Here is an 18587-nt window from a genome sequence, read left to right as displayed (position 1 = left end):
GATAGCTAGTGGGAAGCAGCCACACAGCACAGGGAGATCAGCTTGGTGTTTTGTGTCCACCTAGAGGGGTAGGATAGGGAGGGTGGGAGGGAGACACAAGAGGGAGGAGATATGGGGATATATGTATATGTATAGCTGATCCACTTTGTTATAAAGCAGAAACTAACACACCATTGTAAAGCAATTATACTCCAATAAATATGTTAAAAAAAATAAAGACAGTCTTGTGAGCAGGCCATTAAAAAAAAAAAAAGAATGAAGGTGAAATAAAGACATTCTCAGAAGAGAGAAAACTAAGCGAATTCATTGCCAGCAGGCTTATTTTAAATGAAGGGTTTTCGGGCCTCCCTGGTGGCGCAGTGGTTGAGAGTCCGCCTGCCGATGCAGGGGATACGGGTTCGTGCCCTGGTCTGGGAGGATCCCACATGCCGCGGAGCGGCTGGGCCCGTGAGCCATGGCCGCTGGGCCTGCGCGTCCGGAGCCTGTGCTCCGCAACGGGAGAGGCCACAACAGTGAGAGGCCCGCATACCGCAAAAAGAAAAAAAAAAAAAAAAAATGAAGGGTTTTCTTTTGGGAGCGGGGGTGTGTAAGAAGGAAAATAATACCAGAGGGAAACTTGGAACTTCAGGAATGAAGGAAAAGCAACAGAAACTGTAAATATCTGGTTATATATAGTAAGTACAATATATATAGTAAATATAGAATATAAATAGTAAATATATAATATATATTATAAATCTATCTGGTTATATAGAGTAAATATAATACTGTATTTTCCTCCTCTTACATTCTTTAAAATATGTACGATAATCACTTCGGAATGCTGTTTGGCAGTTCCTCAAAATGTTAAACATATGACCCAGCAATTCCACCCTAGGTATACATACAACCAAGAGAAATGAAAACATATGTCTACACAAAAACTTGTACATGGGGCTTCCCTGGTGGCGCAGTGGTTGAGAGTCCACCTGCCAATGCAGGGGACACGGGTTCGTGCCCCAGTCTGGGAAGATCCCACATGCTGCAGAGCGGCTAGGCCCGTGAGACATGGCCGCTGGGCCTGTGCATCCGGAGCCTGTGCTCCGCAACGGGAGAGGCCACAACAGTGAGAGGCCCGCGTACCACAAAAAAACAAAACAAAACAAAAAAACTTGTACATGAATGTTCACAGCAGCATTATTTATGATAGTTACAAAGTAGAAACAACACAAACTGAATAAAGATAAAACACTATATCTAAAACATTTGTGGGATGCCTAGCATTCAGAGGGAACTCTATAGCATTAAATGGTCATATTAGGAAAAAAGGTCTCCTTTTCACTCAGTTCAAAATATTTTCTAATTTCTCTTGATACTTCCTCTTTGACTCGTAGGTCTATATATGTATGTTTTGGGGACTTGCAAAGTCTCCCACAAGTATTTACCTCTATTTGGAATCCCCTCTATAACTCTCAATGAGTGGCCCCCAAGCTTTGGGTTTTTTTAACAGCTTTATTGAGATATAATTCACGTACTTCTCCATTTCTCCATCAAGAAAAAGGATTGCTTAACTTTTTTCAAATACTGGTGACATGTGTGAAATGGTCTAGAATGATACTTAAGTGTTTATGTTCTAACTCAGGTTTCTTAGGTTCTGTACTTGTCTATTTGGCATCCATTAATTACAGGGACAAACTAATGGCCAAAGTTGTTTACAACTCCTCCATGATCCAGAGCCCATACTCTGAACTACCTTCTTTATCTAACTCTCACACCAAGCCAATATTTCCCCTGACTTAAATCAGCCCAGGCCCAGGTGCCAGACAACTAGGGACAGCCCTTATACTCCAAAGCCCACCGGAATTATTCAATAGAGCCAATCCTAAATTATTTACCCTGTCGTGTCTTGCCTTACCCAAGGAAATCCCAGTAAGGGCTGTGGCCTGTGCTTTCCCCTTGCTCCATTTGAAACCGAGCGGGGCCCTGTGGGGCTCCCAGGCCCTGAAACCAAGTGGAGCCCGGGCATGGAGGCCTCATTTTGTCCACCATTTCTTGTAGGCAAGACCCCAGCCTCCATGACCTTCCCTGAGTTCCAAAGGGTGGATTCAAACAGTTGCTAATCAAGGGAGGACCAGCCAAGAAACCACCTGAGGCAAGATTAAGGTGGGGGCGAGCCCTGCACACACGCTAATCTTTTCAGGACCCCACCTTTGAACCACTGTTATAAAACCCCTCATCAAATCCTCTGGGGTTGGGACACATAGCTTTTATGAGGCACAAGCCCAGTGTGTCCCCCTTTGCCTGGCAAAGCAATAAAGCTATCCTTTCCTACTTCCCCCAAAACTCTGTCCCCGGCATTGGATTTGGCACCAGTGTCCAGAGAGGCCGAGCTTTCAGTAGCAACTTCTGCCCCCTAACCAACACTGGAGCTCCCTCCCAGGGTCCTGCGTGGTGAGCTGTGCCTCCCGTTTCTAGAACTGAGAGTAACAAAGTTTTCTTTCAATGGCATTGACCTGTGTAGTCGCTCAGTCACCTTTGTAAATTAACACCCAGGTACAAATCAGTTTCTAACTCAATAAATGCTGGTTTCTGACGGGGGAGAGAAGCAGTGATCATATCTTAGATTTATTTTCTTCCATTGCCAACAATCTCTCTTCCCCACAGATATAAGCACTGTGCTGAACTCATTATCACAAAAGTGGAACTTAACTAGTGATAACTGAACTGAAAAGACAATCGTGTCTTCTCATAAGATATTGCTTGATGTCAAGGCCCAAGGCTAGAAGCACAGGTGCAAATGAGGGTGGCAGATTAGGTTCCAAAAAACCCAAGAAACTACGGTTTTGGAGATGATAACTAAATCAAAAGCCTACATTTCCCCTTTAGGTGGTTAATGTACCTTTTGAGGTATTCTGTATTTGTGAGTCATCCATTGAATTCTTCTGGGCAAAAGAGGTTCTCTCATTGGTTGAATTCATATCAGAAGATGCCAAGAGAGGAAAAAACAAAAAACAAAAACACAGAAGAACAAATTTAGTAAAACTGGTAGTGAGAAGAATACAAAAAGTATACGTGCAATTTCCTAGATATTTGTCATTGTTCTCAACAAAGTAACACGAAGAGGGAGACCTTTCAGGCACAGCTCAACAGCCCAGCCCTCCATCCTGGGAGCACAGGGGAGAGCAGTGGCTGATGTAGAAAATACGTGAGCTGGGGACTGAGGCAGACTGGAGTTCCAGTCCCAGCCCTGTCACTCAACAGCTGGTGATCTCGGGCAGGTCACTGAACCTCTCGATTGCCGTGGTTTCCTCGTGGGGTTCTTATGGGGATTAAGTCAGCTAATGCATGCAAAGTGCATGAGTTGCTGCTCATGGCAAGTGCTCCGCTGACATTGCACGGTTGTTTATGCAATCACTCACCACACTTCCTTCAGGAAACATTTCATTGAGCGACTTCTAGTGTGTCTGGCACTGGGCAGAACCTGAAACCTAATCTCTGCTTAGAGGAGCTCCCAGTCTAGCAGGGGAGATAATAGTAAACAGACAATTATGCTAAGGTGTGGAAAGTACCACATATTAGAGAGGTAACGTAACTTAGGATTAGGTTTGTATGTGAGTGACAAAGACACAAAATTAATAGTGGCTCAAACTAGGTAGAAATTTCTCTCCCACATAATAGTCTGAAGGTAGGCAATTCAGGGTCTATATGTTATTTCTGCTGTGATAAGTCCTTAGGGACTCCGACCTCTTCTAGCTCAGTTCCAACTTTCCTAAGATAGGACCCTTGTTCTTAGGGTCCAAGATGGCAACTAGAGCTCCAGTCATCACATTTGCATTCCAGGCAGCAGAATGGAGAAAAGGACAAAGAGACGAAGGAGTCACATGAGCTGTTTTTTGAAGGAGGGCTCCCAGAAATGGCCACAAGGCACATCTGCTTAAATCTCATTAACTGGATCTTAGTCACATGGCTACACATAGATGTAAGGGAGGTGAGGAAATGTAATCTTTATTTTATAGGTTCTCTTTTTTTTATAGAGGGAGGAAACAACAAATATTGGGGAACAGTTAATAGTCAGCAGTACCAGCAGAGTATTCTAGGAAGCCAGAGTGACAAATGCTTGATTCTGTTTGGGGCAGAGCTGGAGGGCTTCCAAGGAGAGAAGACACTTTTGTTCTATCTTTAAGGATGAGTAGGAGTTTGGCAATGTTAAACAGATGGCCCACCAAGTGGCAGACAAGCAGTCCACCAGCCTCAACAATCCTCACTTTGCTTTTCTATAAATATGATATTTGAATGGGAAGAAGAAAGCTGAAAGGACTTCCCATCCGCCATGCAGCTGGTTGTCCAACAGCTACTGATTTGTATAGTGTTGAAGTGGTTACTCAGATTTGTTAGAGAAAAGACACTCCCGGGGCACAGTGAAGCATCATGCTCATTCTTAACAGGCCTCAGAGCGATCTGTCGTGGAGCAGAGAATAGATGCAAGGAGATGGGCTTGGCTAAAGTTATTAGACCCTCATATTTGTTGGAGAGGCAGCATGATGATGCAGAAAGAGCTCAGAATGACAGCATCCTGACGTCATCTGAAGTCAGCCGTGTGGCCTGGGGCAAGTTTTCACCAGTGTGAGTCTATTTCTCCCTTTGTCAAGTAAAGATAATAATTACTTACCGTGCAGGGGTGTTGTATGGACTAGGAGGATATACGCAAAGAAAGTCTGCACGTGGTGGACTTTCTCCAAAGTCCTTTCCCACCCACTCTCTTGTGTTGTGACCAGCAACCGCCCTCTGAGTATATGAGGCAAGGTGACTATTGCTGGGCTGGGGGGTAAACTAAGACTCCCCTGGGACCCCCTTCCTACCATGGCACAGAGGAGATGGAACCATTCCACCCCGTGTCACCCTGCCGCTCAGATTCTGCACACTGAGGGCTTAGCTGTGATGGGTCAGAGCAGCAGGGAAACCTGCTTTTGAGCCGACGTGAGATTCAATCTGGGGATGCCCTGGAATGTCTGCAAGGGAAGTGGGCTTTGCAGATCTGGTATTAGCAGGTATGGGAATGAGCTGCAGGAATTTGGATCATGATTGTTAAATGACCCTTATGTACCCATGCTCTGGAACTTGGGAAAATTCTGGTTAAAATGAGCACACATTCTGACAGGACATGGCTAGACAACAATTTATGGGACATCTCCTAAACCTAGATTGAATCTATAATAATTAATACCAGTCATGATGCCCATTTTGCAAATAAGAACAGAGAGGTTCAGATTTGCTCAAAGCTATATAACTGATAGGTGGGAAAATTTAGCTCTTCTGGAACCAAGCCTAGTATGTCTTTCTGCCTTTGCCTATGGCTCCACGGTGGTCACTCACTCGTAGTCCCCATATTTTGTCACAAATACATGAAACTTGGGTAGAAATTGTTTTTTCTCTAACCCTGTCCTCTCCTCTGGTCTAGCCTTCCATGTTTAACTACCTACTTGACATCTCCATTTGCACAGGCATCTTAAAGTTAACAAGTTCAAAACTGAACTTGATAGCTTTCCCCCACCCCTGACCCTTCACTTTCCATCTCACAAACCCCACACACCTTCAGCTGCTTAAGCCATACAGTGGGATGCATCCTTGACTCCTCCCATTTTCCCCCCTCCTCCCCACTCCCAAAGCCAATCCATTAGCAAGTGCTGAAATATCCATCTCCAAAACACCTTCCAGATCTCTCTGCTTCTTGCCCCCTGCTGTCACTGCCTCTTCCTTAGACAACTGCAAAAGCCTCCTAACTGGTCTCCTGTCCCCCTCTCAATTATATTCTCCATATTCAGAAGACACTGATCTTTTAAAAAATAGAAATTAGATCATGTCATCCCCTTATTTCAATGGATTCCCACAGCACTGAAATTACATCCATACTTCTTACTATGACCCACCCAATTCTGCAGGATCCAGCCCCTGCTACTTCTCCAGCCTCGACTCCTGCCCCTCTTCCACACACACACACTGGGCTACAGTGTCACTGGCCTTCTCTCTGTTCCCTGAATATCTCAACTCCCTTTTTTTTTTTTTTGCCTCAGGGCCTTTGCACATGCTGTTCCCTTTTCCTGGAAGATTCTTTCATCCACTCTTCTAATGGCTGACTCCCTCTCATCCTTTGGTTCTCAGCTCAAATGGCACTTTCTGGGGGTGTTATTTGTCACATGTTCTCCATGTTCATGAGACCCAGGCCCCATAGTGAAAGACTTAAGCTGCTCTCCCAGCTTCTTCTGTGGCTGGGTGCAGACATTTTACCTAGGCTCTAGCCCTCAGAGGCAACTCACCTGCCTGAGACCTCAAGATGGAAAGGAACAATGTGAGGAAGTGGGGAACCAATGAGACTCTAGCTTTTGGAGAGACTGTTGACAGGGGCAACTGGCTTTTCAAGGAAAGCAGAGTGCAGTTTTGAGCATCAGTCCCCACTACCATCGGTCGGCGCACATCAGTGTACCTTTGCAGAGGTGTATGGTTTGGGCATCGTTCTTGGCGGCATGGCATTTGAAACCAAAGCACTGGCCCATCCTGGGGAGCCATGCACCACTAATACCCTTTAATACATTCTTCCTGTTTAAAGTAGCTGGAGTAGATTCCCTTGTTTGCAAATAAGAACTCTGAGTAAGATTCCTCCTCACAAAGGTCTTATTTGACAATTCTCTCATTTTATTAGATGAACGAATGACCCGGTCTCTAATAGGTAGGAGCCCTTATTTATAGCTGAGCCTCATGGCAGAAGTCAGATATACAGTTAGATGCTTTTTCATTCCCACTGTGCAAATTTCCAACATGAAGTGGGAGAAGGGCAAACCACAGGTCAGAGACTTAAAATGACTGCCATTCATTCCCCCGAGCTGTGGACTCCCAGACAGATTGCTACCATTGAAAAGCACATTTTGAACACAGCCAACTATGTCCTTGAGCAGATGGGAAAGCATGTTTGCTAAAACGAAGAGAGAGGATCTGCCCGCACGAGGAATTTGATGACTCCCTCCATCCTGGTTTGCCCAGTAAAACTTCAGCTGCTTTTAAGGCTGGAAAGCTTTTGAATATTTCTATTTCTGGGGAAGAAAACTGACTCTCTTAGCTGGGTTTCTGAAATAACTGTCAGAAGATTTTACATATTCCAGTACAAGAAAATACATGTGTTTGACACGGTTGTGACAGGCAGTGCAAAAACACTGAATAATATTTTGATCTCGGTCTGGGAGTGACAGTTGTCCCTCCACAGTGTCTGTTTTGTCTATACTTTTGGAGGCTGACATTTACAGAGAACCATTATACACTAAGCACAGGGTGAAGAGTTTTCATAGATGACTTCCTTTGTGAAGTCAAGAGATACTTGTTGAGTGTCTTCTTTGTACATGGTCTATTCTGGGAGCTCGAGATAGAACAGGGATAAAGGAAAAGAGGTCTTGTTCTCATGGAGTTTACATTCAAATAAGGGGAGACAGATACTAAACAACATATAAATCCTGCAGGAAGAATAGCAGAGCATGAAAAGCACTGTACGGGGAATCATAATAGTCAATGTGATGACAGAGAGTGGCCGGGGAGCCAGGGACGCCACTAAGGCAATGACAGAAAATTGGAATCTGAAGGACAAGAAGGAGCCAGTCCTTCCCTCAGGGACCCTGAGGAAAGCACGTTCCAGGCAAAGGTGACAGCGAGTGACGCAACTGGGCACAGGCCTGGAGCGTCCCAGAGGCAGAAGGAAGTGAAGTGAGGGAATGGAAGTGAGGCGGCTGGAGAGAGAGAGATGGTGGCTGGATTCTGCAGGGGAGTTCAGGTCAGGCTAAGCGGTCTGGAGTTCATTTGAAGGGCACGGGAGAAGCTGCTGAGGTTTGAGCAGGGAACAACCTCGTCTGGTGTCTGTCTGTCAAAGGTCACTCTGGTCGCTGTGTGGCGACTGGGCTGGGGCTAAGAGTGAAGGAAAGGAGCCCAGGAAGAGGCTACTGCCACGAGCCGGAGAGGAGTGAAGCCGGGGCTGGGAATCAGTGCTCTTCCCTCCCCTTGCTAAGTTGAGAGACTCCCAGGGAGGCCAACAGGGCAGCTGGACAGACCTGCCTAAGTCCTGAGCGAGGCCAGGGTGTGGAGGGAGATTTGGGTGTTACTGGCATATGTGTGGTATTTAAAGCCACCAGACCAGATGAGACCACCCGGGAAGAATATATAGATAGAAGGGGAAGGAGCCAGGCTAGAGCTGACTGATGAGCCAGGGAGCCAGTCAGGAAGGAAGATCCTTGAAAAAGTCTGGCAACGTAGAAGCGAAGAGAAAAAGGCATTCCAAGAAGATGGGAGGGACTTCCCTGGTGGTGCAGTGGTTAGGAATCCGCCTGCCAGTGCAGGGGACATGGGTTCGAGCCCTGGTCCGGGAAGATCCCACATGCCGCAGAGCAACTAAGCCCGTGTGCCACAACTACTGAGCCTGCGTTCTAGAGCCCACCAGCCACAACTACTGAGCCCATGTGCCACAACTACTGAAGCCCGTGCACCTAGAGCCCGTGCTCCGCAACAAGAGAAGCCACCGCAATGAGAAGCCCGCGCACTGCAACGAAGAGTGGCCCCGTTCGCTGCAACTAGAGAAAGCCCACACGCAGCAACAAAGACCCAATGCAGCCAAAAATTAAAAAATAAAATAAATAAATTTATATATATATAAAAAGGATATGTGGTGCCTGGCACATGGTAGATACCGAATAACTGACATCTACTATTTTAAAATTCCCACACATCCCAGCACTTCTGGTGTGTTGACTCTACAGTTGCTAAGCATTAACATTTCAGTCATTTTGGAGGCTAGTTTGGGGTATGTGAGAGAGAACCAGGCCAGAGGATTTCAGTATTAGGGCCCCTCCCAGCCCAGACTAGATGGTAGCTGGGTGTGGCAGGGGACAGAGGGGACGGAAGTCCCTAGCTGGCACCTTACCCTTCAGCAGTCTTTTTCTCTGCAACATTAATTCTTCTCTCCGGAATCTCTCTGGATCCAGTTTTGAGTAGTCCCAGCTACTATAGCTGTGTGGGCAAGGATATATACCTAAGAGGGAGTCAAGAGTGATCGTGAAAACTTCTGCAAAAGAGAAAGGGAGGCAGAAAATGGAAGACAGAGGTCTCTGAGATGCCCCTGCTGGTCCCGGGGAGGCTGGGCTTCCAGCATTATCCCTCCTCCCTCCCCCCAGTACTGGCCTTGTAGCCTTGAGTGAGCCACTTCCTTTCTATGAGACTTTGGTTTCTTCATCTGGAAAATGGAGATGTGATACCCACCCTGCCCTCCTGACAGTGTAAGTGTGAGGATGAAATCACACCACAGACATGTGAACCTGTGACACGCTACACAGATGTGAAGGCATAGTAATTATCTGTTTTCCTGTCTATCTCCTCTGCCTGGAAGGCAGGGGCTGGATCTGATTCATCTTTGTACCTCCAGGGCTTAGTACTGGACCTGGCACACAAAAAATAGGCACTTAGTAAATGTTTGTTCAACATACTATTACACTTTGCTGGGCTTCCCTGGTGGCTCAGTGGTTAAGAATCTGCCTCTCAATGCAGGGGACACGGGTTCAAGCCCTGGCCCGGGAAGATCCCACATGCCACAGAGCAACTAAGCCCATGCGCCACAACTACTGAGCCTGTGCTCTAGAGCCCGCAAGCCACAACTACTGAGCCCACGTGCCACAACTACTCAGCCCGTGCACCTAGAGCCCGTGCTCTGCAACAAGAGAAGCCACCGCAATGAGAAGCCTGCGCACCACAACAAAGACCCAATGCAGCCAAAAATAAATAAATAAAATAAATAAACTTATTTAAAGAAAAAGAACAAGACAAGGGTGCCCACTCTCACCACTCATACTCAACATAGTACTATAAGTCCTTGCTGGAGCAATTAGGCAAGAAAAAGAAATAAAAGGTATCCAGATTGGAAAGGAAGAAGTAAAACTGTCTCTGTTTGCTGATGACATGAAATTATATATAGAAAACCCTAAAGATTCCACCAAAAACTGGCAGAACTAATAAATGAATTCAGTAAAATTCCAGGATATAAAATCAACATACCAAAATCAGTTGTGTTTTTATACACTAACGGTGAATTATCTGAAAAAGAAATAAAGAAAACAGCCCCATTTACAATAACATCAAAAACAATAAAATACTTAGGAGTAAACTTAGAACCAAGGAATTAAAAGATCTATACACTGAAAATTCTAAGACACTGATGAAAGAAACTGAAGACACAAATAAATGGAAAAATATCTCATGTTCATGGATCAGAAGAACTAATATTGTTAAAATGCCCATTCTACCCAAATCATCTACAGATTCAATGTAATCTCTATCAAAGTTCCAATGATATTTTTCACAGAAATAGAAAACAATTCTAAAATCTGTATGGATCCACAAAAGACTCTAAATACCCAAAGCAATCTTGAAAAAGGACAAAGCTGGAGGCAACACACTCCCTGTTTTTAAACTATATTACAGGGACTTCCCTGGTGGCACAGTGGTTAAGAAGCCGCCTGCCAATGCAGGGGACATGGGTTTGAGCTCTGCTCCGGGAAGATCCCACATGCTGCAGAGCAGCTAAACCCGTGAGCCACAACTATTGAGCCCGCATGCCACAGCTACTGAAGCCCGTGCACCTAAAGCCCATGCTCCGCAACCAGAGAAACCACGGCAATGAGAAGCCCGTGGACTGCAACGAAGAGTAGCTCCCGCTCACTGCACCTAGAGAAAGCCTGCACGCAGCAACGAAGACCCAATGCAGCCAAAAATAAATAAATAAATTTACAAAGATAAATAAACATATTTCAAAGCTATGAAAAGCAAAACAATATAGTACTAGCAGAAAAACAGATCAATGAAACAGAATTGAGAGCCCAGAAATAAACCCATGCATATATGATCAACGAATATTTAACAAAGGAGCCAAGAATACTCAATGGGCAAAGGATACTCTCTTTAATAAATGGTGTTGGGAAAACTGGATACTCATGCAAAAGAATGAAACTGGACACCCCTTACACCATTCACAACTCAAAATGGATTAAGGACTTAAATGGACCTGAAATCATGAAACTCCTAGAATAAAACCCAGGCAAAAAGCTCCCTGACATTGGTCTCGGCAGTGATTTGGGAGGGTATGATACCAAAAGCACGAGAAACAAAAGCAAAAATAAACAAGTGGGACTACATTTAACTAAAAAGCTTCTGCACAGCAAAAGAAACAACAAAATGGAAAGGCAACCTACAGAATGGAAGAAAATATTTGCAAACCATATGTCTAATAAGGGGATAATATTCAAAGTCTGTAAGGAACTTATATAACTCAGTAGCAAAAAACCCCAAACAGTCCAATTAGAAAAAGAGAAAGGATCTGAATAGACATTTTTCCAAAGAAGACATACAAATGACCAACAAGTACATGAAAAGGTGCTCAACATCACTAATCATCAGGGAAATTCAAATCAAAACCAGAATAAGATTATCACCTCTCATCTATTAAAACGGCTATTGTCAAAAAGACAAGAGACGACAAATGCTGGCGAGGTTGTGAGAAAAAAGGAAACTCTTGTGTACTGTTGATAGGAATGTAAGTTGGAACAGCCACTATGGAAGCAGTATAGAAGTTCCTCAGAAAATTAAAAATAGAAGTACCATATGATCCAGGAATCTCACTTCTGGATATACAGCCAAAGGAAATGAAATCACTATCTCAAAGCGATATCTGCACTCTCATGTTCACTGTAGCATTATTCACAATAGCCAAGACCTGGAAACAACCTAACCGTCCACTCACAAATGAATGGGTAAAGAAACACACAATAGAACATTATTCAGCAATAAAAAGGAAGGAAATCCTGCCGTTTGTGACAATATGGATGGGCCCTGAGGACATTTTGCTAAGTGAAATAAGTCTCAGAGAGAAAGACAAGTACTGTATGATCTCACTTGTGTGTGTATAATCTAAAACAGCCAAACTCAGACAAGCAGAGAGTCGAACAGTGGTTGCCAGGGGCTGGGGGTGGGGAAAATCAGGAAATGTGGGGCAAAGGGTACAAACTTGCAGTTACAGAAGGAACAAGTTCCAGGGATGTAATGGACAGCACGGTGACTATAGTTAATAACACTGTATTGTACACTTGAAAGTTGCTCTGAGAGTAAATCTTTTTATTTATTTATTTATTTTTCATGTATCTATTTTAGTTATTTATTTTTGCCTGTGTTGAGCCTTTGCTGCTGCGTGTGGGCTTTCTCTAGTTGTGGTGAGCGGGGGCTTCTCTTGTTGTGGAGCACGGGCTCTAGGTGCATGGGCTTCAGTAGTTGTGGCATGCGGGCTCAGTAGTTGTGGTGCACGGGCTTAGCTGCTCTGCGGCATGTGGGATCTTCCTGGACCAGGGCTTGAACCCTTGTGCCCTGCATTGGCAGGCGGATTCTTAACCACTGTGCCACCAGGGAAGTCCTGAGAGTAAATCTTAAATGTTCATCATAAAACAACAACAATATGATGGGGATTATGTGAGGTGAAGGATGTGTTAACTCCCCTGCTTGTGGTAAAAACTTCACAATATATACGTGTATCAAATTATCATACTGTACACCTTAAACTTCCATAGTGTCCTATGTCAATTATATCTCAATAAACCTGGGGGAAATTTTATTCCCTAGCTGATGAGTGACTCACTGCGCCTAGACTGTTTATATAACAATGTAGCTGATGCTAAACATCTGCTTCCCTAGAACTTTGGTACATGATAGACAGAGGTGCCTCCATGACCAGCCCGCAGTAAAACCCTTGGGCGCTGTTTCTCTAATGGGCTTCTGGGCAGAAACATCACACACATGTTGCTACGTGTTCACTGCAGTGGGATGAGGGGCTCTGTATAACTCCTCACGTGAGGAGGAGGGCTGCAAGTGAATTCCTCCAAACACTGTCTTTCCCCTTATGATCTGGCTGTGTACCCTTACTACATCGCAATAATAAATCTTAGCCATAAATACAACTGTATGCTGAGACCTGTGAGTTCTACCAAATCTCCTAATGTGGAATTGATCTCGGAGACCCTCAACACAGTAGGAAATGTGAAAGGTGCTTACTTAGCACAGTACCTAGTACACAGGGAACCTCTCAGCTTTCAACGACCTTAGAGGATGTCTGTGTTGAGATGGGGGATGTGAGGAAGGAGACTGAAAAGTAATTGACAAGCAAACATCAAGCTGGCACTGTGTGTGCTGCAGGGAGAGGGGGACGACAGTTGGGTCAAGTGGGGTCACAGTGGGGCTGGAAGGTGGGATTATCTAGCCAGCACACTGCTTTTGGGCTCCTGGGTCCATCGGCCTACAGCACATTGTTAACTAACAGGGCTGTGCCAAAACCTGCTCCCTGCCGATGCAGCTGGGGATGAAAGGGGACTAGGAATGTCTCAGAACTGTTTGAGGGAGCAGAATCCTCGGGCTCTAACCACACACTTTACTTTCTTTATTGTCAAGGAGAGAAAAGAACAACTGCCTCGATGAAGAGGTGTGATAGCAAACAGGAACCTACCTGGGCTCGGGTGGAAGACGTGTTTCTGGAATTGCTTTCCCCAGGAGAAAGTAGCTACCTCTCACCTGAAATCCACAGGCTCATCGTGTTACAGATGTCAGACTTGAATTCGTGAGTGCTGAACCAGGACTGAGGGAAGCAGCAGCAGAAGCTGGTGTACAGGGCTTTACTCAGAAGTGATGGCAACCTCTGGGGGACAAGCAGAGCTCAGGCAATATTCTGGACATTTCCACACCCAGAAAAGAGCCCCTGACTTCAGAAAGGACCTGTGATAAAACACTCTACCTGACACCGTGCTGCCTTCCTGTTCACGAGGGAAGCAATTTCTATCTGCAACTGCCCCACATCTCGGTGGACCCCTTACCCTACTTGGGGACCACTCCTCAAACACCATGCTACGTTGGCCAGCAAACCCCCCTCCCCCAGCTCCTCTGCATGCGGTCTGTGCCTCAGCCCCTTCTACAACCTGGCCAAAGATTAGCGCAGAAGATGACAAAGTACATTTGACATACCCATCTTGCTGTCTCCCAGAGATAATACTAAGTCCTACTTCCTGTTTTGTTTTGTTTTTCCTTTTCTGTGCATAAGTGGTACTGTTGTTGCTTTTTAACTATGGTTAAGGTCAAATTATACATTTATATCTGGCTTTATTAATTTAACATCATAACATAAATACTTCCCCGGGTTACTATAAACTCTTTGGGATTTTTTTTTCCAGTAGTGACCTTCATAATATTGTGCTGAGTGACCATATCAAAATTTACTTAAACATTCAGCATCTGTGCATATTGTCTTGTTTCTAGGACTTTGCGTTACAAATTATGCAGAATAATTGTATTTATTTATTAAGCTAGCTCAGTGTCTGGCACATATTAAGCAATCAAAAATTTGTTGAATGCATAAAAAAATTTGTTGAATGCGTAAATGAAAGCAGCTTTTACTATATATTCAAATATGACTTCCAGAAGATGGTATAATAAGAGTAATAATAGCAGCTATTATATATTGGGGGCTTATCGTGTGCTGGGTGATATGTCAGATGCCTTACAAACATCATCTCATTTAATACTCAGGACAACTCAACGAGAGAGGCATTATTATCCTCATTTTATGGGTGATGAAACTGAGACACAGAAAGCCTAAGCAACTTGTTAAGCAGACACTTAACTAGTGTAAGTGCCTTTCAGCCCGTCTGTACCAATTCACTTCCCACTCAGGCTGTCTGAGTGCCATTTCTCTATGTCCTTCATAACACTGGGAATTACATTTTTTAATCTATGCAATCTAGCAGGTAAAAAGATGTACCAAAGGATTGTTTTAATTTGTATTTTCAATTATTATTATTTTTTCGGAGGGCCGCACCACGCAGCATGCAGGATCTTAGCTCCCCGACCAGGGATAGAACCTGCGCCCCCTGTCGTGGAAGCGCAGAGTCCTAACCACTGGACCACCAGGGAATTCCCTTGATTATTGTCAAAGGTGAACTTTTTCTCCCATTTTTGTTTCTTCCCTGGTGAATTTCTGGTTTATGTACTTTGTCCATTGGTCCATTTTTATTGATTTGTAAGACTTCTTTATGTTGTGTGGCATATATGTTACCAGTATTTTTTGCATAGTTTCTCATTTGCCTTTTAACTTTGACTGTAGCAATTTAAATAATTTATATAGTTAAATCAGTCTTCTTCTTATGGTTAATCCCTTGGGGTCATATTTAGAAAGTCCTTCCCCACCCCCAAATCATGTAAATATTCACTTATATTTTCTTCTAGCAACCCTTTTAGTATACATGTACATACACACATATACAAAAAGTACATATGTATATTCATAATTTTAAAATCTCATGCTTATTTAAATACTATAGAAATAAGTAAAATATAAAAGGAAGCTTCTTATAACCTTATTCCCTGGAGATAATAAGCATTGCTATGAGTTTGGTAAATATTTTTCCAGACTTTTCTACTCATAGGCACACATACATATACATATAACTTTTCTAACATGGAGTTTTGTTTTTCACTTGAAATACATCATTACATCTTCCCTATCAGTATATATACCTTATTTTTGGTAACTGCTGCATTACAAGCCAGTATATGAATACATCACAACTTACTAATTACTCCCTTATGGAAAGCACATTAAGGGCATTAACTTGGCACTAGCAGTGATAGCTATCCAATGTGATTTTTTTCCTAAACAGCGATTGATGCTCACTTTTTTTTTTTTTTTTTTTTTTTGCGGTACGCGGGCCTCTCACTGTTGTGGCCTCTCCCGTTGCGGAGCACAGGCTGCGGACGCGCAGGCTCAGCGGACATGGCTCACGGGCCCAGCCGCTCCACGGCGTGCGAGATCTTCCCCGACCGGGGCACGAACCCGTGTCCCCTGCATCGGCAGGCGGACTCTCAACCACTGCGCCACCAGGGAAGCCCGATGCTCACTTTTAAGAGAGCCTCTTCATAGTGGGACCTGGATTCACGAGACAAAAGAAAGGCATAGTGCTGGGCTATCCGGTCGAACAGCTTGCTCTGGACTTCCTTCTTTGGCTACCAGGAATAAAAACGGAGAAGGAATTACTAGAGCCCCTTGTTGAAGCTGCCAAGGACTGGGAATCTTAACTAAGTATTTCTCTCATTTTTAGGAATCTTATTCTCAAGGTATTTAATCTCATATTATTTATGAAATACTATACTGATTTGTTTTATAGGATCTATAAAACACATACAGAGAGGTAGAATGTTGAGGAAAGCACCCAAACTCGGGGCCAGGAGGTCCTGACTTTACTCTCTGCCCTGCCATTGACCAGCCATGTGACACGGACCAGTTCTTAATGCTCTGGGGAGCTGCAGGACGTGGTGCAATGTTTACAGCCCAGAGTGTATGGACGAGGCATGGGTGGGGAAGGGATAGGGTGTGACAGATGAGGCTGCCGGGGTGGTCCGTGGAATCAGAAGGGCTTACAGTCCATGTTAAAGAGGCTGGGGTTTGTGCCGCAGAAAAATAACTTAAGTGAGGGAGAGAAGCCGTCGGATTTTCATTTACCTGGTACCTTTCATGAAAGATCCACCAGAAGCTATCCAGCCACATGGCTCTTACAGAAGGAGAAGAGAGAAACTGCTCTAATTCTCTATCTGAACAGAAAGACTTGAAAAGAAACAAAATTCACATGATTGTTGCTATTGTTATTGTTTATTTACTTATTTATTCTTTGAAATTTACCTGGAGCCACAGCCAGATTCATAATCATCTCCACTCAAAACCTGCTTTTCCGCCTATGTTCCATGGCTTGTTATTGTCATTAATCACGCCACCTCCCCGCCAGACATCTTTGGAGTCAACACACTTTGGGGTCAACTTAAAAAAAAAAAAAAACACCTAACCTTGCAGTGAGTGCCAACTATTTACCTTGCCAGGTGTTTTTACATGTTCTCATTTAACCCCTATAATAATCATACAAGGCATGTGTTATTATCTCCATTTCACAGATGAGGAAACTGAGGACTAAACTGATGAAGTCACAGGAATTCCCTGGAGGTCCAGAGGTTAGGACTCTGCGTTTTCACTGTTGAGGGCACGGGTTTGATCCCTGGTGGGGGAACTAAGATCCTGCAAGCCACGTGGCACGGCCAAAATAAATAAACATATTGCTGAAGTCTCTTGCCCAAAGCAACACAGCCAGCAAGTGGCAGAGCCAGGATCGGAACCCATAACTCTAGGCAGTTGCTCCATGCTGTCATCTGTGTTCATTCAATAATAATCAGTATCAACAAACATAGATATTATACAGATGCAAATCACTGGACCATGAAATCCTGCTGAGTTAGCAGTAAGCATATGGTGTTCTAAAATTAGAACAGAATTATCAGTGAACTCAGAGAGGCAGAAAATTCAGGCTTCATTGTCCTAAACTGGGTCTTGAACCTTCCCTGACTCCAAAGCTGCTACCACAATAATATGTAACATTTGTTGAATGCTTGCCATGTATCAGGCACTGAGCTATGCCATTCATTCTTTATCTCACTTTATTTTTCATCATCTATCTCTGCGGTTGGTGCTGGATGATGGAACTGTTATCCCCAATTTATAGAAGAGACAAATGAGGATCGAAAGGTTAGGATTCTTGCCTAAGCTTACACAGCCTGGGAGGCTCAAAAGCAGGCAGCCTGGCCCCAGAGACATGGTAAGGCTGCCTCTCCTCTTACCATTAGGAGGAGCAGAGATCTCTCTCTTGCTCCCATCCTGGATGCAAAGGGAAAGACTCCTTGGCACTCCCTTCAAGCCTACAGAAGCTGAGGTCATGGTGCATTGATACACAAGCCACCCTAGTTAGTAAGGAGCTCTCTGAGCCCTGCTCTTGGCTTTGTCTTTTCTGCCATTCCTCACGTTTCCTTAGAGAGGCAGTATCGTCAGAGAGGTGGAGAGCACAGACTCTGATAACCGCACTGCCTGGATTCTAATCCAGCTCTTAAACTTATTAGCCGCGTGACCCTGAGCAATGTTACTGAAACTGTCTGTGCTCAATTTCCTCATCTGGGAAATGGAGATCATGATGACGACAGTCCCTACCTCTAGGACTGCTATGAGGGTTAAATGAATGAGTGACACACACAAAGCATACATACTCACTTAGAACAGTGTCAGGCACTTAGGCAACACTTGTTAAGAGTGTGCTAGTTCTTTATTGTTTATTTATTCACACTCCTGCTTCCTTTCAAAAAGATTTCATTTCAGCTCTTCAACAGATATTTATCGAGCACCTAGGTGCTCGGGAAGTTGATGGAGAGTCCCTGCCCTGAAGGTGTTCACAGGTAAACAGATATTTGAGAGAAGGAATCCCAGGAGGAGGCAAGTAAAAGTTTGGGATGGCCCCTGAGCAGGATGGAAGAGGGTCCTTTTAAAGGCAGGGCACAAATCTGCCTTGGGTTTCCTGGGAGCCAAAGAAAAGCAGGAACCAGCATCAGTTATAAGACTAAAAACATTCCAGTAGATGCACAGTTTTTCTTGGGATTAAGGTCTAAGGAAAATGTCCCCAGGGGGACCTGAA

The 18587-nt window shown here is 44.3% G+C and overlaps 1 protein-coding gene across 1 annotated transcript in view; it reads right to left on the bottom strand.

The window, feature by feature from the left end:
* The window catches only part of FAM227A (family with sequence similarity 227 member A), a 74499-nt gene that overhangs the window by 33108 nt on the left and 22804 nt on the right, over window positions 1-18587 (bottom strand). Inside the window, 7 exon segments of the mRNA XM_060113808.1 lie at window positions 2879-2967; window positions 3694-3748; window positions 8450-8461; window positions 8909-9040; window positions 13609-13732; window positions 15985-16089; window positions 16586-16687. Coding sequence (XP_059969791.1) covers window positions 2879-2967; window positions 3694-3748; window positions 8450-8461; window positions 8909-9040; window positions 13609-13732; window positions 15985-16089; window positions 16586-16687 — 619 coding nt within the window.

Source organism: Mesoplodon densirostris, chromosome 11 (assembly GCF_025265405.1).
Source record: "Mesoplodon densirostris isolate mMesDen1 chromosome 11, mMesDen1 primary haplotype, whole genome shotgun sequence".
Classification (NCBI taxonomy): Eukaryota; Metazoa; Chordata; class Mammalia; order Artiodactyla; family Ziphiidae; genus Mesoplodon; species Mesoplodon densirostris.
This window is presented reverse-complemented; position numbering and strand designations above follow the sequence as displayed.